The 27,830-nt window shown below is 53.4% G+C and overlaps 2 protein-coding genes across 9 annotated transcripts; one reads left to right on the top strand and one right to left on the bottom strand.

The window, feature by feature from the left end:
* The first annotated feature begins 9 nt into the window (after positions 1-9).
* On the top strand, positions 10-26,403 carry Grin1 (glutamate ionotropic receptor NMDA type subunit 1). 8 transcript variants are annotated; one of them, XM_034504783.2, is made up of 21 exons: positions 62-606; positions 2,538-2,672; positions 5,482-5,658; positions 7,692-7,754; positions 8,595-8,695; positions 13,312-13,433; positions 13,506-13,680; positions 14,648-14,792; positions 14,890-14,973; positions 19,082-19,223; positions 19,304-19,431; positions 19,674-19,838; positions 19,913-20,031; positions 20,147-20,259; positions 20,333-20,481; positions 20,596-20,753; positions 20,922-21,083; positions 21,489-21,598; positions 21,686-21,831; positions 23,077-23,187; positions 25,459-26,403. In XM_034504783.2, the coding sequence occupies exons 1-21, from the start codon at positions 349-351 to the stop codon at positions 25,525-25,527; spliced, it is 2,832 nt and encodes a 943-aa protein (XP_034360674.1). In that variant the 5' UTR covers positions 62-348; the 3' UTR covers positions 25,528-26,403. The 8 variants fall into 8 exon arrangements, with proteins under 8 accessions (XP_034360678.1, XP_034360680.1, XP_034360674.1 ...); XM_034504781.2 differs by lacking the exon at positions 25,459-26,403 and adding an exon at positions 25,103-25,244; XM_034504787.2 differs by lacking the exon at positions 23,077-23,187 and having other exon boundaries at positions 10-606.
* Lrrc26 (leucine rich repeat containing 26) lies at positions 26,392-27,725 on the bottom strand. The gene is made up of 2 exons (XM_034504790.2): positions 26,922-27,725; positions 26,392-26,845 (listed from the first exon to the last, which is right to left on the bottom strand). The coding sequence occupies exons 1-2, from the start codon at positions 27,595-27,597 to the stop codon at positions 26,526-26,528; spliced, it is 996 nt and encodes a 331-aa protein (XP_034360681.1). The 5' UTR covers positions 27,598-27,725; the 3' UTR covers positions 26,392-26,525.
* Positions 27,726-27,830: the final 105 nt, after the last annotated feature.

Below are 27,830 nucleotides of genomic sequence, written 5' to 3'. Positions count from 1 at the left end.
CGCCAACGCAGGCGCGCGTCAGTAGGCGCGCGCTCGACTCGGCGTCAGGAAGCGGGGGCGGTGGGAGGGGTAGAACGCGTAGGTCCCGCTCATGACTCCGCAGCTGCTGCAGTCGCCGCAGCATCGGGACCAGTCGCGCAGTCCTCGCTGCTGTCCTTTCTGCCTTTTCCGCCCGGGTGTTCGAGCAGCGCCAAACACGCTTCAGCACCTCGGACAGCATCCGCCGCGCTCGCCCCGGGCTCCAGGAGAACCCGCCGGCGCTTGACCGTGCGGGCGGCCCGCGGGTCGTACATCGCGGGGTTGTCGCACTCGCGCAACCCAGAGCCAGGCCCGCTGTGCCCGGGGCTCATGAGCACCATGCACCTGCTGACATTCGCCCTGCTTTTCTCCTGTTCCTTCGCCCGCGCCGCCTGCGACCCCAAGATCGTCAACATCGGCGCGGTGCTGAGCACGCGCAAGCACGAGCAGATGTTCCGCGAGGCAGTAAACCAGGCCAATAAGCGACACGGCTCTTGGAAGATACAGCTCAACGCCACTTCTGTCACCCATAAGCCAAACGCCATACAGATGGCCCTGTCAGTGTGTGAGGACCTCATCTCCAGCCAGGTGACCACTGACTCCCCTCTCCCCTGCTCCTCCACCATCCTCCACTGCCCCAGTTTCATTCGATCCTTTCCTGGTCCTTCTCAGTCTCCTTACCAGACCACTCCAAGCCAACTGGCCCCTGGAGAGGCCTGGGACAAATGTCTGTGTCTGCTGGTTCCTCCTGGACTGATCCTCAGAGGACCATGTGTGCTGTCATGTGACTATCATTGGTGATTTGTTCCATCTAGTCAGTGTGGTTCTAGACATTCTGAGCACAAGATGGAGGAGCACTTCAGGGAACTGACTGGATGAGGCCTGGGGCTATCTTTGTTTCTTTCCTTACCTCTCTTCCCTTCCCCCATTCATGGGTCTGCAAAGGATGGCCCAGGTGCCAAAGCAAGCAGGCTCTGTAGGGGTGGGAGTGAGGACTGCGCATGCCAGAGACACCAAGGCACAGAGTGGGGGAGTGCAGTGTGTTGCAGGGGAGGACGTGTTGCTGTTGAAGCTGTCCTGCCCCTGGCTATTCTGGCTGCTGAATTCCAATGAAGCCATGAGGGTCACTGCAATGCACCAACTTACGTAAAATGAGGACAGGGACAGGGACTGTGCCAAGTCTATTCATACCTGTTCTTCAAAGAACATCTACATCCATGAACATACCTGCTCACACATATGTTCATGCACACAGCACTAGCACACACTGCATCTCAATATGACACAGTCAACAGCACATGCTCACACACATCTGCATTTTCGTGTGTACCCTGCTTTATGTGGCCAGTGCACATAGCAACCCTGCTTCCATCATGAGAGACATATATAAACATAGACATATTGGTGCGTATAGTGCATACATGAGCCAGCCCTTGCTCATGAACACCTACATAGTCACATGCATACCTACATACACAAATGTGACCTGCACAAGGGCTCAGGCTGGCTGTCATGGTGAGGGAGGGAAAAGCAGTCTTCACATTCCAGAATGTAGAGGCCATGGCAGAATTTTGCTCAGAAACTTGTGCCTCGCACCCACACCCCACCTCACTTGTGCACCCACACCCCACCTCACTTGTGCACCCACACCCCACCTCACTTGTGCACCCACACCCCACCTCACTTTACAAGAGATGAGTGCTTATCAGAAGAGAGGATCTACCAACTCCAAATGCCTTTGTGTGTGTATGTTGTGTGGTGTGTGTGTCTGTTGTGGTGTGTGTGTATATGATGTGTTGTGTGTGTGGCGTGTGTGTCTGTTGTGGTGTGTGTGTATATGATGTGTTGTGTGTGTGGTGTGTGTGTCTGTGTGTGTGGTGTGGTGTGTGTGTATATGATGTGTTGTGTGTGTGGTGTGTGTGTGTATGTGTTGTGTGTGTTCTGTATGTGCTGTGTGTGGTGTGTGTGTGTTGTGGTGTGTGTGTGGTGTGGTATGTGTGGTGTGGTGCGCTGTATGTCTGTTTGTGTGTATGGTGTGGTGTGTGTGTATATGTGTTGTATGTGCATTGTGTGTGTGGTATGTGTGTATGTGTTGTGGTATGTGTGGTGTGGTGTGATGTGTGTGTGGTGTGTGTGTGTGTATGTGTCGTAGTATTGTGGTGTGGTGTGCTCTGTGTGTGTGTGTGGTGTGGCATGTGTGGTATGGTGCGTTGTATGTCTGTGTGTGTGTGTGGTGTGTGTGGTGTGTGTATATGTGTTGTATGTGTGGTGTGGTGTGCGTGTGCGTGTGCGTGTGTGTGTGTGTGTGTGTTCTACATCCCTAGAGTCTTCCTCAGTGCTACCCCCTCTCTTACAATGGGTGGCTCATTCTCTTGTTTCTTAGATGTGTGGGGCTTTGTGCACAAATGGCATCACCTGAGCCCCTGGCGCACTGCTCCAGCTCTGGCTACTTAGGATCTCAAATCCTAGTACAGCATCCATCTACACCACAGAGCTGACTCTGTCTCCTGTATCCACAGGTCTACGCTATCCTAGTTAGTCACCCGCCTACTCCCAACGACCACTTCACTCCCACCCCTGTCTCCTACACAGCTGGCTTCTACAGAATCCCCGTCCTGGGTCTGACTACCCGAATGTCCATCTACTCTGACAAGGTAAGCCTGACCACCAGACTCAGAACCAATCATCTTCCTCTGCCTGTGGTGAGCTCCAGGTAGCACATACGTAACACACGCATAACCACACACACATACCTCACACTGAATAGGTATCGGTACACAAGATACCCATACTCGATCACACTGACATGCAGGCCTATGAAAACTCAATCGCATGCATGTTTGTGTGTTCACACTCACTCATTAGCATGCACACTCAAGTCCCATGTACTCATGCTGTCACGCTTTCACACCATCCTACAGACTCTCTCATGCAACACCTGCATCCTCACAGATGCTCTTAGAGTCACATGTACTCAGGATGGTTCCCAATGACAGGCAAAAAGACCAGTAACACCCCCTTTGGGGAGAAGAGGGCTTCATGGGCTAAACAAGGGGGTAAACAGGGAGCTTCCTAGGATGTGGGCTTTGAATACAGCAGTGAAAGAGCTGGAGAGAAGTTTCTAGGAGCAGTGGATGCCTGGATGGAGAAGTACTCAGGGTAGACAGGGATGCTGTGGACCCCAGCTTAGCCAACTGAAATACACATAGGAGAAGATACGCAGGGTAGAGAGCTGCGGCAGGAGACCACATGTCTCAGGAACTAAAGGATCTCAGCTCAACATTCTGGAGAGCTCTTGTGGCTCAAAGGCTGGGCTAGCCTCCATTTAGTTGGGCCTAACAGCTGCAGAGTAGCTACTGAGTTGTAGGGAACCACAACCCAGAGACACAGGAAACTTGCTTCCAGATCATACAATCTTTAATTTTTCATGATTTTGTGAGACCCTATCAACTGGGGTGCAATCCAGTCACCCATTTGTGGTATGCATTTTGGGGTCCAGCTGTGGTTCCGAGTCCTCTGCTTCCTCCCTCTCAGGGTGTCCAGATGTCACTTCACACTGGGCTGGAAGGATGACGCAAAACAACTTGGAATGGGTGGAGTTCTGCAGATCCCAGTGAATGTGGGGGTGGTGGTGAGAGAGTGTAGGGAGGGGGCGGAGAGAAGGCCTTTTCTGTGGATCTTAGTGTTCCAGCTCCCCCAGGAGAGGGCCTCTCCCACGACCTTCAATGAAACAGCTCTCTGCAACAATCTTAGCTTGTGTATAAGGCCCACCTTATTCAGAGTGGGATTGTATGCATACACTTTATTTGGGGGGAACTAAATGTTATGTAATTTGAAGGAAGGACATGAGAACATCCAGGGTGGGCAAAGGTTATCGGCTGAGGTACTGAGATGCCTCACTAGCATGGGGAGGCCCTCCAGGAATCTCAGGACACTCCCACCTAACCTGCATCAGGTAAGTGGTAGGGTCCTGTGTGTCCCAAGTAGAGAAGAGGAAGCCCCACTAACCTAGTAATGTTAGACTTCCACCTGAGCATCAGGGTTTCTGGTTTCTGGACACCCAGTGGCCTGACACCATAACCTTCTCCCCATAACCTGTAGACTTGAACAGCCTACAGTCATCAAGGAGACACGTGGAGACAACCAGCTGGTGCCTGGGATCAGCCAGAGGGCTAGTGGGCTGTGCAGTAGGTCTCCGGGCCTCCCCATTCCCTCTAGAGTCTTTCTGTCCAGAGCCTACAGTTCTTGAAAATTCTGCCTTAAGGCAGGGAGACTGGCCATTCAGGCCCAAGCATGTGGTAGATCTGCCATTTGGTGACAAAGGGGACTAAGAGGGAGGACTTGTAGGAGGGCCCATTGGGAGAGGGTCAGACTGAAGTCAAGGGCCTCACATACCCAGGCACCTAAGCCGCTCTTTGTATGCCAGTGAGGAAGATGCTCTCAGTCTATGCCTTTTGGCCATTTGTCCTCTGGAACACTTTTACCCTCATGTATAAAAGAAAGTGGTGACCATAAGAACTGAAGTAGCTCGAAAAAACAAAAACAAAAAAACAAAAAAAAACAAAAACAAAAACAAAAAAAAAAAAAACAAAAAAAAAAAAACAAAAACAAAAAACTGAAGTAGCTGAGACAAACAAGAAGCCGGGAGGCCCCATAACACAGCTGGACTAACCTAGAGACTGACCACAGGTCAACCCATTGGGCCTGTGTCGGGCCAACAGCGGGGCCAAACATCACAGGCACACTCCAGCCCCTGGTGGCCTCAACTCAAAGTCAGCCTTCTGCCCATCACACAGGCCAGAAAGAGAGGGTCTGCAACGCAAGCTGCCTGTAGCCAGTCGCACAGACAGGGATTCTATCCCTCCAAAGCACTCCCCCTGGCCACCAAGAGGGAACTGGTGAAAAACTAATCTAGAAGCATCAGAGGTCCAAGAACAGTGTAAATCACGAGTGTATGGAAGGAGCTGTGTTCACTCAGATAGACACAGACAGGCTCTGGCAGCTAGGGTAGTTTGAGCAGCAGTGCACCAGTAAGCCACGGCCTATGGCTCAAGGGAAGAAAGACAACATTTGGCCCCAAGACAGAAGACTTACATATATATGTAGTTGTTATTTTCTTACCAGCTCCTGGGATGGCACCTAGAGCCTTGTTTGCACTAGGCAAATACTGTCCTACTGAGCTATACCTGCAGCCGGAAATACAGTTATTGAAACTGGGGAGAGCCATGTGAGGCCCATTGGGGTCTTGAAGCTTCTATGGTCAGCCTTTCTAGGGGAGTGCTGGTGGGAAGGTGGCAGTCACCCTAAGAACTGAGACTCTTCATTTATGTCGGGGAGCCTTTACTCTCACAGTATATCTACAGGGGAAGAGTAAAGGCAGGTGAGAGGAAGTCACCCCATCAATGGGAGAGGGGAAAACCAAGTTAGCCTGGCCCTGCCTCAGCCTCTCGGTCCTGCCCACAGAGCATCCACCTGAGCTTCCTGCGCACTGTGCCACCCTACTCCCATCAGTCCAGTGTCTGGTTTGAGATGATGCGAGTCTACAACTGGAACCATATCATCCTGCTGGTCAGCGATGACCACGAGGGCCGGGCAGCGCAGAAGCGTCTGGAGACGTTGCTGGAGGAGCGTGAGTCCAAGGTGAGGCCCTAGCCCTTGAAGAGGTCCTTGTCCAGCAGGAGCAGGCGGGCCATGCCATGTCTGTGGCTCCTTGTGAACACTCTCTCTCCATCCTGCATGCTCAGCACCACTGCGTCTGGCGGCGCCCGCCCCGGCCTGTCCTCGGCTCATTTCACTTGCTTTTGCCATTAGTCGAAATCTCCTTCGTGTCAGTCCCTGCTGCGCGAGGGCTGGACCACCTGGAGCTCTGCAAACACCCCTGTCCCGCCCCCCACCAGCCTCAGGCCTCCCTAGCCCCAGCTGAGGCCCCAGTTAGACTCAGCTCAGGATGGCCCCAGCCCCTCTCTGCCAGATGCCAAGTCCCATCTACCTTTCAAGAACACCCTGTCCAATCTCCTCCCCGGAGCACTGGGATACAATCCATGTCTTCACAGAGGCCACATCCTTCTAAAAGCCTGCTGCCTCATGGCTGCTCATGGCCCTCAATGAAGCCCCCCTCCCTCATCTGCAGCCCCATCTCCACTTGGCTACTCAGGTTTACACTGTGCCCCTCCCTCCCTCCTCAGGGCTTAGCTCTGCATCCCTCATGGGACTATGTAGACACTGATCTCAGGATACACATACACTCACATTTCAGCCTAGCCCCCAGTGTGTGCAACTGCCAGAGACCAGAGTCAGGATCTGAAGTAGAAGGGGTCAAAGTGACCCCTATACCCTTCCTTGCCAACACCCATGTCGGCCTAATAAGGACCTGGCCCCTGACCCCCTCAGTCCCAGGACACAGAGCACCAAGGAGCAGCTGGTTGGTACTTTTCAGGTAGCAGAGAGGAGGAGGCCTAGGCTGGGGAGGGGCCCCAAAAGACAGATGGGGGAGGGACATGGGTGGGAGCATGTTCTGCCTGCAAAATCATAGCTGGCCTCATCATACTTAGCACCAACCATTGTCCCCTACACCCAAGGTGCCATAGGCCTCTGGGTGGAGTAGAGGGCATGGGTTGAGGGTGGTGGGAGTTGAGGCTAGAGACAGGCCTAGGGTGAATCTTTCAGAGTGGTCCGTTGAGTCTGGGAAGGAGGGCTGGTTATTAACACCACGGGCTCCGCCTCTGCAGATAGTCCCACTCTCAGAATCTGGCAGGTTCCCTCATACTTCTGCTGTGCCCCTCAAAGCCACACACACTACCAACACTCACATCTTCATCAGCCTGACCCCTGCACACCCAACCCCCCTGGGCGCGTGCACACACACACACACACACACACACACACACACACACAGGGTTATTTGGTTCTTCGGTATTTTAGTGGTTCACCACACCTTTTGAAAAAGTCATCTCCATGTACTTCTGCACAGCACAAGAGAATCATGTACAAGTGCTTCCTCTGTGACCTGGCTCACCCTTACTTGTAACCACAAGCTTAAACACACACACACACACACACACACACACACACACACACACAGACTATACTGCCTGCCCCTTGCATCACTGTCATAGGTTTACTTTCTGTTTCAGAAGCATATCACCTCTGTAGACATACACATACACACCCAGTCTCAGACACTATTGTGGGCATTTGGGTGTGAGCATTCCCGGTTAGTGAGAAGAGAGGAGGGAGGAGGAGGGGAAGGCGTGGGACGGTCATAGGTCAGACCGACAGAACCCTGCAAGCTGCTCCTCTTTCACTAAGAACTGATGTGGGTGGGGGTGGGTACTGCTGGGGCCACACAGCAGGTGCATGACAGGGGTGGGGGTGGCAGGCGGGAACCTCAAGGGTGGTGTGGACAGGGCTGCCTTCTCTCCTGAAAGAGACTGTTTCCAAGAGTATAGCTCCAAGGCAGGGAGCCTCTGTGGCCCTTGCCCCTATGTCCCCTACCACCTCAGCTCCACCCCTGCCCCTAGCCCCACCCCGGTCTCGGTGTTTGCGAGCTCCAGGTACGTGCCCGTCTGCAGACGTGCCGAGGAGGTGGTGTGATTGCTTTAGCGCCGTCATTTTCAACCGTTTATAATCTTCTTCTGTGTCTGCATATTTTCTCTGTGCACATTATTCATCAGAGTAAAAAAAGGAACTATGAAAACCTCGACCAACTGTCCTATGACAACAAGCGCGGACCCAAGGTATATATGCATGGACGTGCACGCCACCCACCGACTAGCGAGCCCCGGCCTGCGGTGCCTCAGCCACTGGGTGCTTTCTGGCCCCACCGCGCCGAGCCGAGCCGCAGGCCTGAGCAGTGAGGAGAGACAGGTGGTGAGGCAGGCAGCAGGCAGGCAGGAGAGGGCAGGGGTGGGCGGTGTGGGTGTCCATGGCCCACCCGCCGTGACCCTGGCCCGCATCCTCAAGACAAGCACGGTCACAGGAGGCGCTGCTCTGGGAAGTGCATGAATCTCCAGGTCCGCCAGGGTTTCCTAGTGGAACCCAGGGAGGGAGCCTGCCCACGTGGTCACTTCAGAGTCTGGGCTGCTCCTATAGGAGCAAGAGGAATCAGGTCTGAGCTGAGATCTCCCAAGGTTTTGGAAAAGTCAGCCCCATCTCTCTCTGTTCCCAGTTGCATTCCAAAACTTTTCTATTTCCTGTTCGCTGCACGTCTCTTTCTAAGTCTCAATTCACTTCAGCTTGCATGCTCAGTGCAAAACGAAAAACAAAAAAAAAAAAAAAAAAAAAACAAAAAACGAGGACAGGAGTGAGATGCAAATAGAGACCTGGAGAAAGCATTCTGAGAGAAGAGCAGAGCTTGAGTGAGCACAGGACATCCAGCAGGCTGAAGAAGAGACAGGCAGCAAGGACAGGCCAGCGCAGAGTGAGAAGGCAGGTGCACAGTGCAGGTGGCAAGGACAGGCCACAGCAGCTCTAGCTAAGCTGCCTCGGGGTTCCTAGCAGCTTTGGCCCCACTCTTGCCACTGAGGCACGATGTTCCCTTTCCCAACTACCTGCTAATGCTCCTGCTCACACCACAGGCGGAGAAGGTGCTGCAGTTTGACCCAGGAACTAAGAATGTGACAGCTCTACTGATGGAGGCCCGGGAACTGGAGGCCCGGGTCATCATCCTCTCTGCAAGGTGAGTAGGCTGGCTTCCTTACCTCGTTCTTGTGGTTCTGCCTGGGGCCCAAGTCCACCATCTGGGCTAGGTTTGGGGCACTATTGGGCAAAATGAGCTTCAATTTGAAAAACAAAACCAAAAACAAAACAAAACTTCACTTGGGGCTGGAGAGATGGCTCACTGGGTAAGAGCACTGGCTGAGGACTAGGGTTCAATTCCCAGGACTCACATGCAGCTCACAAATGTCTGAAGCTTTACTTCCAGGGCATCTGACAACCTCACACAGACATACTCGCAGGCAAAACACCGATGATGTAAAAGAAAAATAAATAAATCTTAAAAATAAAAAGATTGGGCTGGAGAGATGGCTCAGAGGTCAAGAGCACTGGCTACTCTTCCAGAGGTCCCGAGTTCAATTCCCTGCAACCACATAGTGGCTCACAGCCGTCTGTAATGGAGTCCGATGCCCTCTTCTGGTGTGTCTGAAGACAGCTACAGTGCCCTCATATATGTAAAATAAATAAATAAATCTTAAAAAAAAAAATAGATCTTCACCAAGGAGAGCTGCACCCCATCCCATCCGCTTCCCTTTCTCCTGGAGCCTAGGCAGCTCCCCATCCTCCGCTCACTCCTCCCTAGGTTTCCCCCACTTTTGCAGTCGAATAGGACCATTTACCACTTGCCCTAAAATCAGCTTTGGGGGTTGGAGATACAGTGCTAGGAAGCCCGTAGACTGGGATACATAGCTATGTAAATATCCTAAGGGCTGAGGACAGAGACGGAGCACAGCAAAAGTCACATGCAGGTGAACAGTTTAGCCCAGACCACTGGCGAGAACTCATGAAAAACAGGCTAGTCCCGGACAGGGCCTGCCTCCCAACCCATTCCAATGCTGTGAAAGCATACAGAGTCCCTATCTGCAAACAACTAGGGTTTCTGGTAAAGGGGAAGACTAGAGCCTAAGACCCATGGAAAGGAAAAATGGGAAGTGAATTGTGGCAGCCCCTAGGGACAGCGGAGAGGTCTAGGTGGGTCCAGTCCGCAGTCTACCCAGCTTCACTATGCTCCAGTAGAGTGGAGAAAAAACAGCATATCATCCAGCTTTGGGAAATGCCACAAATCATGATGTCCTGCTGGCAGGACAGGGACAACCGTGTTCAGGCACAGGATAGGTACTATTTGCAGATTTAGTCAACAGACTGTCTCTCTGTACATAACCAGATGTACACTGCCCACTCTTCGCAGATTGCAGGGTAGGGCAGACAGGACTCAGCCTGAAAAGCAGACCATGTCTTCACTCAGATGGCAGGGCTGGAACTAGCTGCCCCACTCTGAGGGTGATAGTGATCAGATATGGTGTTGAATAATATCCTCAGCTTCACCAACTCCCCCAGGAGCGTCAGGAAGCAGGTGCCAATTGTCCCACTACCAGTACACGCACACTGTGGCAGGCACTTAATAGTCCACAGCCACACTGCAGAGCCACGGACCAGCTGTCTTTGCTATTCATCTAACTCGGTGCTTCTCAACCTTCCTAATGCTGAGACCCTTTAATCCAGTTCCTCATGCTGATCTCCACAGGAAAATTATTTCATTGCTGCCTCATAACTGTAATTTTGCTACTGTTATATAAATTATAATGTAAATATCTGATATGCAGAATATCTGATATGTGGCCCTGACAGGGGTCTTAACCCACCGGTTGAGAACCACTGATCTAACTGCGTACTTCGGTGAGGGATGGTCCAGGGCTCCTAGAGAATGGATTACAAATCCATCCAGCTGAGGCCTGGATGCTGCTCAGTGCTCAGAGCACCCACCGTGCATCAACAGTGCCCTAGGCCCAATCCTCAGCACCACGTAGAACCAGGTATCATGGTGCATACCTGTAATCCAAGCCCTCCAGAGGCAGAAGGGTCACGAGTTCAAGATCACTCTCAACTACCTGGCAAGTTCAAGGCCAGCTTTGGCTACATGAGACCCAATCAGAATGAGGGAGAGAGGGAGGGAAGGAGTGAGTGAGAGAGAAAGAAAAATGTGTGCAGAAAAGAGAACAGGGCAGAGAAGGACTTTGGAAGGCAAGCTCAGCCCTGGTTGACCAAGGAAAGTCATACTCAGGAAAAGCCTCATCTTGCCCCCCCCCTATTTTCTGATTGTTTATACTTCTCATCATAGGGCTTGAGGGAGATTTGTTCAGTTTGGATAAAAGAATGTTTGGTATGGTGGGCAAATGAGTAAATACAGCAGTCCAGCAAGAAGATTTCCTGAGGAAGTAAGTCTCTTAAAACATACCTACTCACTATTAGGCCCTTTCTTAATAGGCAAAGCCAAGCACATCTATTTAACTTCTGTCTTATAATGAGGACAAACAAGACACAAGGCAGAGAACAACCATTCATAGAATCGCACCACACCCAGGCCCCAGCAGGAGAGTGGACCCTTGCTACTTTCTGACTAATAATATCCAGCACTAACTGCAGCTGAAGGGAGTCTCCTCTTTCTTGGGATATAAGGCAAGAAGGGCCTCCTCCATGTTGATGACCCAAGGGTTAAAGACGAGCTTGCCAAACATGGCTCTGTCAGAGAAGTCACAGGAAGAAGGGTCATGGTGGTTAGGAATACTAACATGCATGTGAGGTGCATGGACACCACCCACCAAGCACACAGCATTCACATACAAACATGCACACATTGGCATGCACCGTACTCCCACCGTTCATGCCCTTATACCCCACATGAGTATATTGCATGTTACATGTGTGTTGAGTTATAGCCACAATCCGGATACACTGCTTTTTAAACCTCGAAGAGCCCATGGAACCTCAAGCTTCTGCATGCCAGGCAAGTAGGCCCACTGCTGAGCGCCCCAGCCCTCCCCACACTTTAGCCCCTTCCTCACGATAGTTTGCTTTGCAGACTTCATTTGTCTACAGGATACACAAAACTCATCTCTGAGGCTTTTGGTCTTTATTTTCCTCATCCTGTTTTCACTGGTGTCACTATTTCTGTAAAATGGTCAGATGAGGTTTGATGGATCCATCAGATCTCTTGTCTATAACCATTTCATTGAGCACAGTCATTCCACCAAGCGACATTGTGTAGCTGTGAGTTGTGTTGGAAAGATGGGGTTCTCTGTCAGAGTCGGGGGTATAGCTGACGTCAGATATGCTCCTAGGCATGCGTAGTGCTGGGTGATCCCTTCCGTGCTCTGTGCAAGCACCTCTGTCACATGTTATTTTTTGGTTGTTTGTTTGTTTGTTTTGAGACAGAGACCCTCTCTGTCCTTGGACTTGTTGTGTACCAGGCTGGCCTTGAACTTGTGGAGCGTTGCCTGGTAGGATCAATGTCATATGCTGCCACATTTGGCTCTGGCATATATTCTTGTTGAAGTACTACCTAGGTTGGTGTGTGTGTGTGTGTGTGTGTGTGTGTGTGTGTGTGTTGCTTACATCACCAACCACATAGTCATGTAGAGATTTATTTTGGCTAATTAATCATTCAGAAGGTTGTGAGCAGGCTTCTCCGGGAACTGGGGGTTTTCTTGGTTATGAATCAACTGGTATAAAAAGAAGCCAATAGGGCTGGAGAGATGGCCTAATGCTCGCAGAGGACCTGGGTTCAGTTCTTGGCACTCACAGTGGCTGATGACTCTCCATAACTCCAATTATAGGAGATCTGACACTGTCATCTAACTGCCACAGGCACCAGGCACCAGTTTGGTGCACGTAAATGCATAGCCATAGCGGCAACACTAATACACATGAAATAAAGTTGAGATAACATTTTTAACAATGAAAAATAACACAGTATCAGGTAACCCACTTGGCTTCACTGTAACTTTCACGTGCACTGGAGAACCAAAGTGCCAGTCATGGTTGGGCCTTGAACAGAAGATTCTGACAGGTGCAGGGTAAGGACAGGATTCTCATTGGCTATGGGAGATCAGGAAAACCCCAGAGTCATGGCTATGACCTGGCAGCCCCAGTCTCAGGAGACTAGGTCCCCTGTTTCACTGTCCACAGGAATTACTTATGAGGACACCTCATGTTCCTGTAAGGTGAGGCTTGTCCTGGTGGCCCTGGTCTTGGATGTCGCGGGGTTATACCTATGCTGGGCGGTCTCTCTTCTGCCCAATACTTCAGGATGCCCAGCTTAGCAACTAGAGCACCGGGTCCTACTCAGCTCAGAGCCCTCAGCTTGTTCACATCCTTGAACATAACGGTCCACAAAGCCTTTGGCTTGCCTAGAGCTTACTGGGTCACAGGGTCACAGTGGATTACCCAGGCACAGACCCTATCCTGCCACTTACTGCTATGTAACCTGACCTTTAAATGTCTTCCTGTAAGGACACTGAAATGGTTCCAGCATAGTATTTGGAGCACAGAACAAGTGCCCAACAATGAGCCATGAAGAGTTCAGGAAGTCATCTTCTACCCTACTCCTGCCTCCTAAAGGCAGGAGCCCAGCAACTTAAGACTGGAAAAGCCCTGGGTCCGCCCTGTACAAACCTCTGGGTCTGGCTGCAGGAAGGGTTGTGGGCATAGGCAGGTTCCCCAGAGCACATGAGAGGGAGAGACTGTGGCCGGGGTAGGGAGACCTGGAGTCCTGGCTCGTCACCCGGGTCTGCCCCACAGCGAGGACGACGCTGCCACCGTGTACCGCGCAGCCGCGATGCTGAACATGACCGGCTCTGGGTACGTGTGGCTGGTTGGGGAGCGCGAGATCTCTGGGAACGCCCTGCGCTACGCTCCTGACGGTGAGTGCTGGGCTGTGGGGTCGCCTGGGACTGTAGGCCCGTCCAGTCTCTAAGCTTCAGGGTCCTGTGCAGGCATCATCGGACTTCAGCTCATCAACGGCAAGAATGAGTCGGCCCACATCAGTGACGCCGTGGGCGTGGTGGCACAGGCAGTTCACGAGCTCCTAGAGAAGGAGAACATCACTGACCCTCCGCGGGGTTGCGTGGGAAACACCAACATCTGGAAGACAGGACCACTGTTCAAGAGGTGTGCGGGGTTGCTATCAGTAGGTGGATGGAGTCATCGCTTAGGTGGGGGGATGGGCTGTTCTTAAACGGAAGGGGAGAGGAGAGGGGGAAGGGGGCGGGGGTTCCTGCTCTTCCAGGGGTGGTCCAGCCGGTCCTATCTCAGACATGCTATCTGGTTAGTCACCTCCATGGCAGATCCATATTCTTAGCACCACATCTGTCGTTACTGTGATAATCACCCCCCTTCTCACCACTACTGTACTTATGTCCCTGTCACTGTAGCTGCTTCCATTTCACCCTTTCCTGGCCACCCTGCAGATTTTACCTCACTCCCCGCAGTGCTTGGTGCTCTAAAAGGAAGTTCTTGCTGCAGGTGGGGACTGGGATATTCAAGGAACACAGAAATCCAGAGTAGGCATCCATGGACAATAGATTCTAGGCTGACCAAGGGAATGGCTGCAGAGTCCCAGAGCCACTGTCAACAGTTTCCCTTGTATCGCTGCAGTTACAGGCTGCATACACATGCCAGTGAATGCACATAACTCCAAGAGGAACATGACACATGTATGTCACAAGCACATTCATGGGGTGACCCTGTACTTCATTTGCATGCACACAGACTCACCAGTATGCTCCACTGAGCAAACATCCAGCCAGGCAAGCCATCCAGGGGCTCCATCTACTTCCCCCATTTGATGACAAATGGGCCTGAAGTTCTCTAGGCTTTCCCTGTAAAACCACCATGGAGGCTATGACAATCACATGTCCTAATCCAGAGAAGCCTTTGACATGGCTTCAGATGCAGTAGCTATGCTGTCCATCTGGTGCTGGCTGGCACATACCATGTCCTCCACTCCGTGTGAGGAGCTACCATCTGTTAATCTTTCCTTTCTTGAGACTACGGCAGAAGGGCTGGGAGCTTGGGCCACTCAAAAGCTAGTATGAATGGGTGTTCTTGAGAGATCTAAGCTATCCTCTCTTCCCAGGGTGCTGATGTCTTCTAAGTATGCGGATGGGGTCACTGGCCGTGTGGAATTCAATGAGGATGGGGACCGAAAGTTTGCCAACTATAGTATCATGAACTTGCAGAACCGCAAGCTGGTGCAAGTGGGCATCTACAATGGTACCCATGTAGGTGGGGGTCATGAGGGGGTGGGGGCTGGGGCCTTAGGGTCCTGGGGCCAAGACCCCTGCGTGGCCACCCTCCATCTCATACTCCCACCCCCAGGTCATCCCAAATGACAGGAAGATCATCTGGCCAGGAGGAGAGACCGAGAAGCCTCGAGGATACCAGATGTCCACCAGACTAAAGGTGGGGAACGCCACTTTTGTACCCCAGCATTCCCACCTGCAACACTTCATCTATTCCTTCAGGCCAGGAGGAAAGGGGATGAGGTCAGAAAGCACAGAAAGAAGAGGAGGAGGGCGTGCTAGCACCTGGCTCTGGCACACATGGCAGAGGAGGCAGGAGTAGAGGTGGGGGAAGAGGAGCAGCAGCTTCTACCCAACAGGGTTTTTGCAGTACTCTATCCTGGCCCAGCTCTAGTAAGTCTGAGGAAGAACTGACAGAGGCAGAGGAACGGTGGGTGGGTGCTCTGGGCCCCAGTGCAGAGTTTAGCTTAGAACGTACTGTCTCCAGTGTCCCATTTCTTCTTGGGTACCCAGGAACCCCTTTTTAAACTGGCTTCTTCCTGTATAGTCTCTTTTCCTCAGCCGGATGTATACTTTCCTTGGGTTCATCCATGGACCCTTCCCTCTGTCTAAGGGTATTCTGAGAATTCTTCTTCATGTTGAGCCATGGCAGGTGCTCCCAGCTCTGATACTGTAGATCGCCAAAGGCAGACTCTGCAGTGCCATGTGCCTAGCCAACCTTCCCTTAGTACCTTCGTATCTCAGCCCTGCTAATTCTCTGAGCTCACCCCTGCAACAGGGCCTCACTCTCTGGTGAGTACCTGCGTGCATCTCACAGGACAGTGAGTGTCGACTTGCAAAACCAATGTGGTATCTGTTTGCAGTTCAGACATCTGATGTTGAAAAGTCTGAGAGTGCTGGGTGGTGGTGGCACATCCTTTTAATCCCAGAGGCGGAGGCAGAGGCAGACAGATCTCTATGAGTTCGAGGCCAGCTTGGTCTACACAGCTAATTCCAGGACAGCCAGGGTTACACAAAGAAACCCTGTCTTGAAAAACCAAGGGAGGAGTGGGGCTGAAGGCTGTAGCCAAACATCAATAACCGGAAGGACCCATCAAGGTGCCAATGGCTATTAGGAATGTTTCTGGCCTCACTGGTTTGTTAAATTTTATTTCATATGTGTGAGTGTTTTGCTTGTCTGTATATGTAGGTACCATGTGCTTTCCTGGTGCCCACAGAGTTCAGAATATTAGATTCCTGGTAACTGGAATGGATGGTTGTAAGCCACCACGTGGGTGGTAAGAACAGAAACCAGTTCTTCTGTAAGATCTTCAGGTGCTCATAACTGCTCACCCACTTGTCTAACCCCATCACTAATTTTTTGACAACACTAGCAAATGCACTCACACAATAGAAAAAAATATAGTCCTGCCTCCTTCTCTTGACTCTTCCTTCTCAAGACTCCCAGTGAGGGCACCTCCTCCACTGCCTATCTCCATGCCCTGCCGTGCTGTCCATTCCTGCCTGGGCTGCCTACCCTTCTGTTCTTTGCATCTGATACAGACCCTCAGCAACTGACTGTGTTCCACGCTGGCATCCCCCAGACTTCTATCTGTCCCTGACTATGAGACTGTGGACTCTGAGAACAGGGAGGGAGAGCATCAGAGCTGAAGTCTGGGCTGAAGAGGCAGCCTTGAAAAAGAAGTATTAACTAGGCATGGTGGAGCATGCCTTTAAACCCAGCACCCAGATGAAAAAGAATCAGGAGTTCAAGGTCCTTCTCAGATACATAGCAAGTCAGGGCCAGCCTTGTCTCTATGGGGCTCTTTCTTTTTTGTGGAGAAACATGGAGAAGAAGAGTTCATTTGGCTTACACCTCCATATTGTCTTTCATCATTGAAGGAAGTCATGACAGGAACTTAAACAGGGCAGGAATCTGGAGACAGGAGCTGATGCAGAAGCCCTGGAGGGTGCTGCTTACTGGCTTGATCCTTATGACTTGCTCTGCCTGCTTTCTTGTAGAACGCAGGACCACCAGCCCAGGGTATCTCATGTATTACATCCCAACTGTACTTTCCCTTCTGTCTATGAGGCCCTGTCTTTAAAAAAGAAAAAAAAAAAAAAAGAAAGAGAGAAAAGAAAAGCATACCAGGCAGAGGTGACACACACTTTTAATTCTGGTACTCAGGAGGCAGAGGCAGAAGCAGATAAATCTCTATGAGTTCAAAATTAGTCTGGTCTACAGAACACGTTTCAGGACAGCCAAGGCTACACAGAAAAACCTTGTCTTGAAAAAACAAAAAAAACGCCGGGCAGTGGTGGCGCACGCCTTTAATCCCAGCACTCGGGAGGCAGAGGCAGGCGGATTTCTGAGTTCGAGGCCAGCCTGGTCTACAGAGTGAGTTCCAGGACAGCCAGGGCTACACAGAGAAACCCTGTCTCGAAAAACCAAAAAAGAAAAAAGAAAAAAAGAAAAAAATAGAGAAGATAAACCAGACTTCATATAATATTTAATACACCCATTGATAGTTTCAGGTGTTTGAATTCTCATTGTAACAAATTTTCAAGACATTGCCATTTGCTAATGAAAATGAAAGAATATTTGTTGTGTTATGAAAAGGCATACATCTTCTCCCCATCTCCATTTACAAATTTCTGACACTAAATTTTCTTCCTTTGGGTGGAGAGATGGCCCTTCCAGAGGTCCTGAGTTCAATTCCCAGCAACCACATGGTGGCTCACAACCATCTGTAATGGGATCTGATGCCCTCTGCTGGTGTGTCTGAAGACAGCTGCAGCGTACTCATATGCATAAAATAAATAATTCTCTAAAAAACAAACAGAATGCTGAGGTGGCAGGACACACCTTTAATTCAGGAGGCAGAGTTGGGTGTATTTCTGTGAGTTCAAGGCCAGCAAGTTCCACATCAGCCAACGTTGCATAGCTAGAGCTACAAGATCCTGATGTAAAAAAAAAAAAAAAAAAAAAAAAAAAAAAAAAAAAAAAGTGCATGGGGCTGGTAAATACCCAGAGAGTCGCATGAATTTGGATCCCAGAACCCACGTAAAAGTCTGGACATGATTGCACACTGTACTCATCATAACCCTGTCCTTGGTGAAAGGAGTGAGCAGAGACAGGTTGGTCACTAAAGCTTGCTGACTAACCAACCCAACCAGTTACTCTGCTCCAGGCTTAAAAGAAAACTTGCCAATAATAATAACAACAACAGCAATGGTTCAGTGATTTAGAGCACTGGCTGTTCTCCCATAGGACCCAGGTTCAAGTCCCAGTACCCACACAGCAGCGCACAACCATCTGTGTCTGTAGTTACAGGGAATCTAATGTTCTTTCTGGCCTCTGTGGGCATCGTATGCACCTGGAGTACAGACAGGTGTGCTGGCAAAACACTCATACATGTAAAATAGAGATAAATAAATCTTCAAAGTAAAATAAAATAGGGGCTACGGAGATATCTTCTCAGAGGTTAAGAGTACTTGTTGTTCTTCCAAAGGACCTGGGTTCAATTCCCAGCACCCACATGGTAGTTTACAACTGTCTGTAACATCAGTTCCAGGGAACCTTATGCCTCCTTCTGATTTCTGTGGGCTCCCGCATGTATGCGACACACACACACACACACACACACACACTCAGGTACACACACACATAAAATAAAAGATAAATATGTAAATAATAAGTGATATAGGAAGACATGGCACATTAACCTCTGGTCTCCATGTGCATTTGCTCACATACATGAATACACAGGAACACATACATACATATAAACATGTCTTAAAGGTAGTTTTTTAAAAGACGAGAATCAGACTGAAGGCTACATGCCAGTGGAGGCCAGGGTGGCTTGGAAAAGACATGGTCTTTCTGCTCCCTGGTGGATCAGAGAGAGTACCTGGTGCACACTTCCTGCACAGTCGCACACTGATAGAGCAATGGACAGGCTGTGGCCTGAGGGAAAGGGGCCACGGGAGTGGACACAGTATTGAGGCAGGCATTTTTGATGAGTTGGCAGATGGCTGGGAACTTGTCTGTGCCCTGCTCCAGCACCGCCTCCCGGCCCAGACCCAGATCTGTCCCCAAGGGCAGCAGGCAGGCAATGCCAACCATGTCTGGATGTGGACTGACTGAAAATCAGGGGGAGGCGTTAGGCTTGGGATTTGACACAGCACTGGAAAAACATGAAGAAGAAGGGTTGCTAGGTGCTGAGAAGTCAGCACCTGGAGATGATCAAGGCCAGGTAGACCAGGCTAGCTCTTAACTTTCTGTGCAGATAGTGACAATCCACCAAGAGCCCTTCGTGTATGTCAAGCCCACAATGAGTGATGGGACATGCAAAGAGGAGTTCACAGTCAATGGTGACCCAGTCAAGAAGGTGATCTGCACGGGGCCTAATGACACGTCCCCAGGAAGTGGTAAGTGTGGGGCAAAGTGTGGCAGGGCAAAGGGCCTCCAAGTCAGGAAGCCATGGTTAACATTCCCTAACTGCCCATAGCACGCCACACAGTGCCCCAGTGCTGCTATGGCTTCTGCATTGACCTGCTCATCAAGCTGGCCCGGACCATGAATTTTACCTATGAGGTGCACCTGGTGGCAGATGGCAAGTTTGGCACACAGGAGCGGGTATGAGTGAAGGGGCTAATGGGAGGGTCCTGTGAGCTTAGATGGATTAACTGGGAAGCCTATGGGCTGGGTGGAGACTTTTTAGTGGGAGGCCTGTTGGTTGGGGCTGGGTTTTAGAGGTCAGCTAAATGTGGAGTGGGAGACGAGCTCCCCGTGTGCCAGGCCTACTGTAGTAAAGGAGTTCTCGTTCAAGGAGTTGTGGTCATCCCATCTGCAGCCCCACCGGTTCTGTCTCTTTGCAGGTAAACAACAGCAACAAAAAGGAGTGGAACGGAATGATGGGAGAGCTACTCAGCGGTCAAGCAGACATGATTGTGGCGCCGCTGACCATCAACAATGAGCGTGCGCAGTACATAGAGTTCTCCAAGCCATTCAAGTACCAGGGCCTGACCATTCTGGTCAAGAAGGTAGGCAGGGACCAGGTGGGGATGGGATGGGGCCATGGAAGGCCCAGGTGACACTGACCATCGGTCACCTGCAGGAGATCCCCCGGAGCACACTGGACTCATTTATGCAGCCTTTCCAGAGCACACTGTGGCTGCTGGTGGGGCTGTCTGTTCATGTGGTGGCTGTGATGCTGTACCTGCTGGACCGCTTCAGGTGAGCACTGTGCAGAGAGCCAGGCTCCTCCATGTGTAGGGCGGGCAGAGCTGGGCAGGGCTGGGCAGAGCTGCCTCTCCTGTCCTCTTTCCCGCCTTCTCTTTGTACTCTGCAGTCCCTTTGGCCGATTTAAGGTGAACAGTGAGGAGGAGGAGGAGGATGCCCTGACCCTGTCTTCTGCCATGTGGTTCTCCTGGGGTGTCCTGCTCAACTCTGGCATTGGGGAAGGTAAGGTTAAGCCCAGGGCCTGCATGGCTGCATTCCCTGCTTTCCAGGAACCGACCCAAGTCTCTACCCACAGGTGCCCCCCGGAGTTTCTCTGCACGTATCCTAGGCATGGTGTGGGCTGGTTTTGCCATGATCATCGTGGCTTCCTACACTGCCAACCTGGCAGCCTTCCTGGTGCTGGATCGGCCTGAGGAGCGCATCACAGGCATCAATGACCCTAGGGTGAGGTCCCTGGGTAGGGGTTGGGGGGGAGGGTCAAGAGGTTAAGAGGGAGTGTCTGTTTTGTGTGGGGCTTGGGGGGGGGGCAGCCACGAGCTGAGGTCTCTGTCCCTGCAGCTCAGAAACCCCTCAGACAAGTTCATCTATGCAACTGTAAAACAGAGCTCTGTGGACATCTACTTCAGGAGGCAGGTGGAGTTGAGCACCATGTACCGGCACATGGAGAAACACAATTACGAGAGTGCAGCTGAGGCCATCCAGGCTGTGCGGGACAAGTGAGCAGGCAGACAAAGGGCCGCCCTGGCTGGGGGCGGGACGGTAAAGGACAGGCAAAGGGGAGCTCCCACACCCAGGAAACTCAAGTGAAGACTGTCTCCTGCAGTGTGAGCAGGGTGGGGTGAGCAGGCTCTGCAGGGCTCCTCTGACTCTGCCTCTGCCGGCAGCAAGCTCCATGCCTTCATCTGGGACTCAGCTGTGCTGGAGTTTGAGGCTTCACAGAAGTGTGATCTGGTGACCACGGGTGAGCTGTTCTTCCGCTCAGGCTTTGGCATCGGCATGCGCAAGGACAGCCCCTGGAAGCAGAATGTTTCCCTGTCCATACTCAAGTGAGTCTGCCCCATGCTGGAAACTTCCTCTCCCTTTTCCACTTTGCTCCAAGAGCCTCCTACAAGATTGGGAGTCCCCAGTGCTCCAGGGGCAGCACACCAAACTACTCCACTCCAGGCTGAGAGCTGTTAACTACATACAGTCTCATGTAGTGAAACAGCCTTAAAGGATCCATTCCACCCAGACCAAGCATCAACCCCATGAGGGAGCCTTCCCATTACCAGCCCAGCAGAGGCTACAGGACTCTCCAACTCCAAAAGTCCCACTTGGACTGCAAGTCCTGGTCCAGTGTTGCCTCCCCTGTGAGCCCTGCCCATTCCCAGTCCTTCCCCCTGAGTGCCCCACTCATTCCCAGCCCCACCCCTGCTTCCAGCCCTGCCTTTCCTTTCCCATTACTTACCTAGGTCCCATGAGAATGGCTTCATGGAAGATCTGGATAAGACATGGGTTCGGTATCAGGAATGTGACTCCCGAAGCAATGCTCCTGCAACCCTCACTTTTGAGAACATGGCAGGTGCGCCTTCCACGCTGCTGTGATCCTGGGATGGATTCTCTGGGGGCTTTAGCCTCTGGGCAGGCAGCTGAGGGTCTCTTCACACAGGGGTCTTCATGCTGGTGGCTGGAGGCATCGTAGCTGGAATTTTCCTCATTTTCATTGAGATCGCCTACAAGCGACATAAGGATGCCCGTAGGAAGCAGATGCAGCTCGCTTTTGCAGCCGTGAACGTGTGGAGGAAGAACCTGCAGGTAGGACAGGCCACCCTCCGAGGCCTGGCGTCCAGGGCCCCGCCAGGCCACGGCCCTACTCTATCCCTACAGGCCGTGGCACTGGCTCTGGCTCATGGGCAGGACTGGTGCTAGAAGCCATGGCCAGGGGCAGTGGTGAGTGTTCCCAAGGCACAGGGGCAGCACAGGCAGGGGCTGCCTGCAGGTGGCCACCCACTGCCAAGCTGGGCCAAGGGAAGCCATGCACCCTGCTTCAAGCCTCTGCCTGGCCACACTGTCTCCAAGGTCAGCTATTGGTACCCAATCCATAGGAAAGCAAACAGGCAGGGTAAGACAAGGGCCCTCCTGTGTATAGCTCAAGAATCTGAGATGCACTTAACCCTCTATCATCCAAGCACTTTTGACACCGTGTGGGGACCCCCTTTTCATGCTGTGTCTTGCTTTGTGACTCCAAATCTAAATGGGGCTGATCTGCCTTGGACCACATCCATGTGGATTTGTGGTTAGCAGGGATGAGGCTGCATGTGGGATGGTCAGAGTCCACCAGGGAAAGGGACAGGGTGGGCAGTGAGGCTCATAGAGGCCTAAGACTAGTGGCCAATGGTCAGGTTCCGATTCACTTGTCTCTTCTCTTTCTCTGGGTGTCTTCCTGGAGCTGTGTCCTGAGCTGACATTGACATTGCAATGAGGGCTGTGGGCAGACGGGGCTATTGGAGCCCCCACACCTTTCATCCACCCATTCTTGCTTTTGGCCCTACAGGTCCCCTGGGGACCTGGCCACAACTGTCCAGGGCCATGCTGGCCAGCGTCCCCGGATCTGCCTCTGTCTATCACTCCAATTCCAACTGGACACTTCCTCGGGTCCTTGGCCCTTTCCTGGTGTGTGCCCTTTGGGGTCAGCAGCCTCTGAACAGAAAGGCTGGTGCGGCCTGAGGGGAAGCTCTTCCTGTCCTCAGGGGCTCCTCCTTCTCATGATGCCTCTAAGCCAGGGCCACCCAGGAGCCAGGGAGCCAGGCGGACATCCCAGGAAGAGTGCCATCAGGACCCCCAAGCCCAGACCCAGCACAAGCAAGGACAGGCCCAACCCCGGGCAGAAGAGGCCACTCTTGAAAGTCTGGCTGTTGGTCCATCTGTTCAGCACAGTGAGGCAGGCAGGAGTCAGGGCCTGAGTGACCGGCCAGGCCTGGCAGCGGCCCCAAGGAGCAGGCAAGGGCAGGTGTGGCCACCACCCTTAGTTGTCTAATCGCTTATACATATTCATTTTAGGATAGAAAGAGTGGTAGAGCAGAGCCCGACCCTAAAAAGAAAGCCACATTTAGGGCTATCACCTCCACCCTGGCCTCCAGCTTCAAGAGACGTAGGTCCTCCAAAGACACGGTAAGGGGAAGCACCCCAGTCCCGCGTCTCTGACTCCTCCCTTGCCCCATGTCTGTCTTCCTCTCCCTTACCATCCCACCCCTGCCCCCATCTTCAACCCTGGCCATCTGTGCCAAGTCAGTCTTTCACTCACCCTCCACCCATTAAAGGGTGATGTCCTTTAGAACGCTCCAGACCTCTCCTCAAGCCCTCACTGGTCCTCAGCTTCCCCATGTGTCTCCACGTTAGTCTGCCCACCTCTCTCCCCATGCCATGACCCACACGCCATCTGGAAGCTGTGTCATGTTGTTGGTCAGTCAGTCAGCCTCACTGCCTCTCTGGGCTCCCTTGTCCCTGGGAGCCAGAGTAGCCCTGTGCCAGGTGGCCCTGCCAGGAGGCCACACCGCGTCTGTTTCATCCCTGTTTCTCTTGCCTCCACATGGGGCTTGATGCGTTCATTCTTGCCCTGCAACAGCCCTGCAGGGTGTAGCTGTGATGTCCCATCCGTCCGTCTGTCTGGCCACTGGCCCCGCCCCCCAGACACCTGTCTCACCTGTCTCACCAGAGCCATGCGTGTTGCATCTTCCATGTGGTCTCTGTGTGGGCCGGGGGCTGGGGGCCGGGCCTGGGTCCATCTGGGTGGACGACTGGGGCCTAGCATTGGCACTGACCCTTGGTCACAGGGAGACTGCCAGTGGGGAGTGGGGTGTTGCCATGTTGAACAGATCTCTGATGGAGGTGTGGCAGCAGCACCAGGCAATCTGAGCATGAATAGGGTATCCTTGAAAGTCCTGGGGCCTGAGCACCAGGTTCTCAGGAGGCCCAGGAAGGGGAGGCTAAGACCAGTGCTTCAGCTCAGACCCCCAAGCACTGCCACAGGCCACTGTCAGAGTCAGACCTTCGGCCTTCAGAGCCAGATCTCTGTTCCCTGCCTTGGGCAGCATGCCACTGCACTAGAAATACGTACTCAGAAGGAAGTCCTCCAGCAGGCTCCCTGAACCTACGAAGTTACCCTCTAGCCCACAGGAAGCCCTCTAACAAGTGGGGAGTGTTACCCACAGGGGCTTGTGTCCCATGAGGAATCTGGATCTGTAGTTACACTCCTATGTCCAGGAAGACATACAGACAGGATTTGGCACGAAGCAAATGCCAGGTTGAAAGTACTAGGGTGCTCCAGAGAGAGCCACAAGGCCTGGCTGCTCACCTCCACAAGGGCCTTGGTTCAGGAAGAGTGGATGAAGAGGAAGGGTCTGTGGTTTGCACCAACTTGAGGCTCCAGGAGCTGGTGCAAACAACTATCTTCAGGGTCACCCAGACCAGGGAAAGTGGGCAAGGTCTATGCTACAAGTTCTGAGCCAGAACCCCCACAAGGAGGCGCAGGGGAGAGCAGGGCCAAGGGAGCTGTGGGCTGGAATTTGTGTGGGAAAGGGGAAATCTGACAGAGAAGACAATCTGTACTTTTGGGGCCAGGTGGCCAAAGTGGGGAAAGTACAAAAGTCCTGCAGGTGGCAGACCATTTTCAGTGGGTGTCACTAAGTCTTGGGGCCCCATCTGGAGCTGGCCAGGTACAACTCAGAGATCTACGTGGTTCCTTTCTAGGGACTTACTCTCAGTTCAATCTTTACCTGAGCCTCCCTGGGCACCAGGGACCCGTTCTTCCGGGCCATCTGGAGCTGGCCCCACCCTGCAGGGTTGACTTCTGGGGGCTGGGAGGGGGAGGGCAGTCCAGCTCCCACCCTGTCTCTGGGGATGGGTGCTGTTCAGAGGGAGGCCTGGGTGGGGGCTCCTTTGGGTGGGGTGGGGTCGGTCCAGCTGCTGAGATCCTCTGCCCCTGTCCTGTGGCCGGTCCGGGCCAGGGCAGCACTGGGCGCTCAGGGCTGGGATCCCTGGTGGCCGGCGGGGCCAGCAGGTATTGATTGTTGGTTCTTATTTATAGAGCACCGGGGGTGGACGCGGCGCTTTGCAAAACCAAAAAGACACAGTGCTGCCGCGACGCGCTATTGAGAGGGAGGAGGGCCAGCTGCAGCTGTGTTCCCGTCATAGGGAGAGCTGAGACGCCCCGCCCGCCCTCCTCTGCCCCTCCCCCGCAGACAGACGCACGGGACAGCGGCCTGGCCCACGCAGAGCCCCGGAGCACGACGGGGTCGGGGGAGGAGCACCCCCAGCCTCCCCCAGGCCGTGCCCGCCTGCCCGCCGGTCGGCCGGCTGGCCGGTCCACCCTGTCCCGGCCCCGCGCGTGCCCCCGACGTCGGAGCTAACGGGCCGCCTTGTCTGTGTATTTCTATTTTACAGCAGTACCATCCCACTGATATCACGGGCCCGCTCAACCTCTCAGATCCCTCGGTCAGCACCGTGGTGTGAGGCCCCCGGAGGCGCCCACCTGCCCAGTTAGCCCGGCCAAGGACACTGATGAGTCCTGCTGCTCGGGAAGGCCTGAGGGAAGCCCACCCGCCCCAGAGACTGCCCATCCTGGGCCTCCCATCCGCCTGCTCTGCTGCCTGGCGGGCAGCCCCTGCAGGACCAAGGTGCGGACCAGAGCGGCTGAGGATGGGCCAGAGCTGAGCCGGCTGGGCAGGGCCACAGGGCGCTCCGGCAGAGGCAGGGCCCTGAGGTCTCTGAGCAGTGGGGTGAGGGGCCTAAGTGGCCCCGGTCGGAGGAGTCTGGAACAGAAATGGTAGCCCCATCCTTCCTCCAGCCATTACCCCAAGCTACAGTGGGGGCCCATGGCCCCAGCTTGATAGGTCACCCTCCACCCCTCCTCCAGCGCCTGCTCTCTGCAGTCTGATTTCCACCTCTCTCTCCTGCTGCACCACCCTCCCATGACCCTTCCCCACCCCATTCACTAGGCTGGCTCTGACCTTTCCCAGGGTTAGCCTTCACTGTCCTAGTGGCAGTGCTTTCCCAGGGGTGCTCTCTGGCTCCCAGATGTCTAGGGCTCCAGACTCCAAGAGGGCTGAGCCTTCTCTTCTGCCTGCAGCCACAATAGGCTTCCTCAGACGCTGGCTCATGATGAGCCCCGCACCTTGGGCACCAGGGAGCGCCATCCGCCTCCCAGTCCGGTGTCACTCACCCACCACCTTGTACATGACCAGCTCTCCCAGTGTCCAAGCGCGTGCCTTCCCCGAGCCACCGGTGCGCAGCAGCGCGCTGCCCCTCTGCCCCAGGGACACCGGCGCGCACAGCCATCCCTAATCCCGGTATTCAGTGGTGATGCCTAAAGGAATGTCAGAAAATTTCCGGGTTTTGTCTATTGTTGACGCCTACAGGGAATGTGAAGGGAGGATCAGGGATTTTGGGGGAGGGGGGGAGTTTTCAAAGTGAGGAGGGCTGCAGGAGCGCCAGAAACAACCGCAGTCCCCTTAGGCTTGGATAGCTGGTGTCCCAGGGCTCCCAGCAGCCTCCAGAGAGGCTGGGCCCCCGGGGTCTAGCTCTCTCCTTAGTAAGTGGCGCACTGTGGTGCGGCGGTGGCGGCGCCGCGCACCACAAGCCGTGAGCACGGAGCCCAATGCCAGGCAGATGGCCAGACTGGCAAGGAAAGAGACTGGCCCGAGAGCGTAGACCACCACCAGGTCTCTCGGTGCGAGTGACTGAGTGCACTGTTTGAAGGCGGAGTCCGGAAAGGCTGTCAGAAGGCTGAGCGTCTGGAGTCTTGGAGAGACGCAAAGCAGGGTCTCAGTTTCTGCGGGACACAGGAGCGGCGTCAGATGACAGCAATTGCACCAAACATTATTCGTCCTGCGCCCCAGATGGCTCACCTGAGGCGGGACGCGGGTGCTTACGCAGCCAGGTGCAAAGCGGGCGCAGCGAGCAGCTGCACGCCCAGGGGTTGCCATGCAAGCGCAACACGTCTAGGGCAGGCAAGCTATTTAGCAAACCCGCTTCGAGTGCCGATAGTGAGTTGTCCTGCAGGCTGAGCACCCGCAGTAATGGTAGCGGGCCCAGGATCGAAGGCTCCAGGAGTGTCAGCCGATTACTCGCTAGGGAGAGGAAACTCAGCGCGCGCAGCGGCGCGAAAGTGCCAGGAGACAGAGTTTCCAGCTGGTTGGAGCTCAGGTCCAGCCATTGCAACACTCCCAGACCCCAGAAAGCTCGCGCATGCACCAACCGAAGGCGGTTCTCCCTCAGATCTAGGTATAGCAGCGCGCCTGCATTGGCGAAGGAACCTGGAGGCAGTGTGCTCACGCGATTGTGATCCAGCAGCAATGAGCGTACTTGCCAGCTTAGGCCCACTGGTACCGCGGGCAGCGCGAGTGCGGAGCAATTGGCCCTGCCGCCTGGTGAACATGAACATGCCTCGGGGCATTCGGGGGCCACCGGGGATTTGGAAGGGGCAGTTCCAATGTGCTCCTGGGTCCAGACTGGCCTTAAAGACAGCAGCAGCAGCAGCAGAGAGAGTTGCTGCGGAAGCCACGAAAAAAAAGAACCTCGCATGGGGGCAACTCGAGAACACGAGGGGAACCTCGATCCCTGTGAGGCTTCGGAGTTCAGGTGACGGAGTTCAGAGCTTGTCCCTGCCTTGCCTGCACATGTATTAACTCTCTTGCCCTAGTACAACAATTTCTGTCCCACCACTGCTTCCTCGACTTGGGCGGGGATTAGGCACAGAGCCAACCCAGCACTGCCAACCACCTGTTCAGAGCTCCAGTCTTGGCTTGGCCTTGAGC

Source organism: Arvicanthis niloticus, chromosome 6 (genome assembly GCF_011762505.2).
Source record: "Arvicanthis niloticus isolate mArvNil1 chromosome 6, mArvNil1.pat.X, whole genome shotgun sequence".
In the NCBI taxonomy this organism is placed as follows: domain Eukaryota; kingdom Metazoa; phylum Chordata; class Mammalia; order Rodentia; family Muridae; genus Arvicanthis; species Arvicanthis niloticus.
The sequence above is the reverse complement of the archived record's forward strand: the minus strand, read 5'-3'. Positions and strand labels throughout refer to the sequence as shown.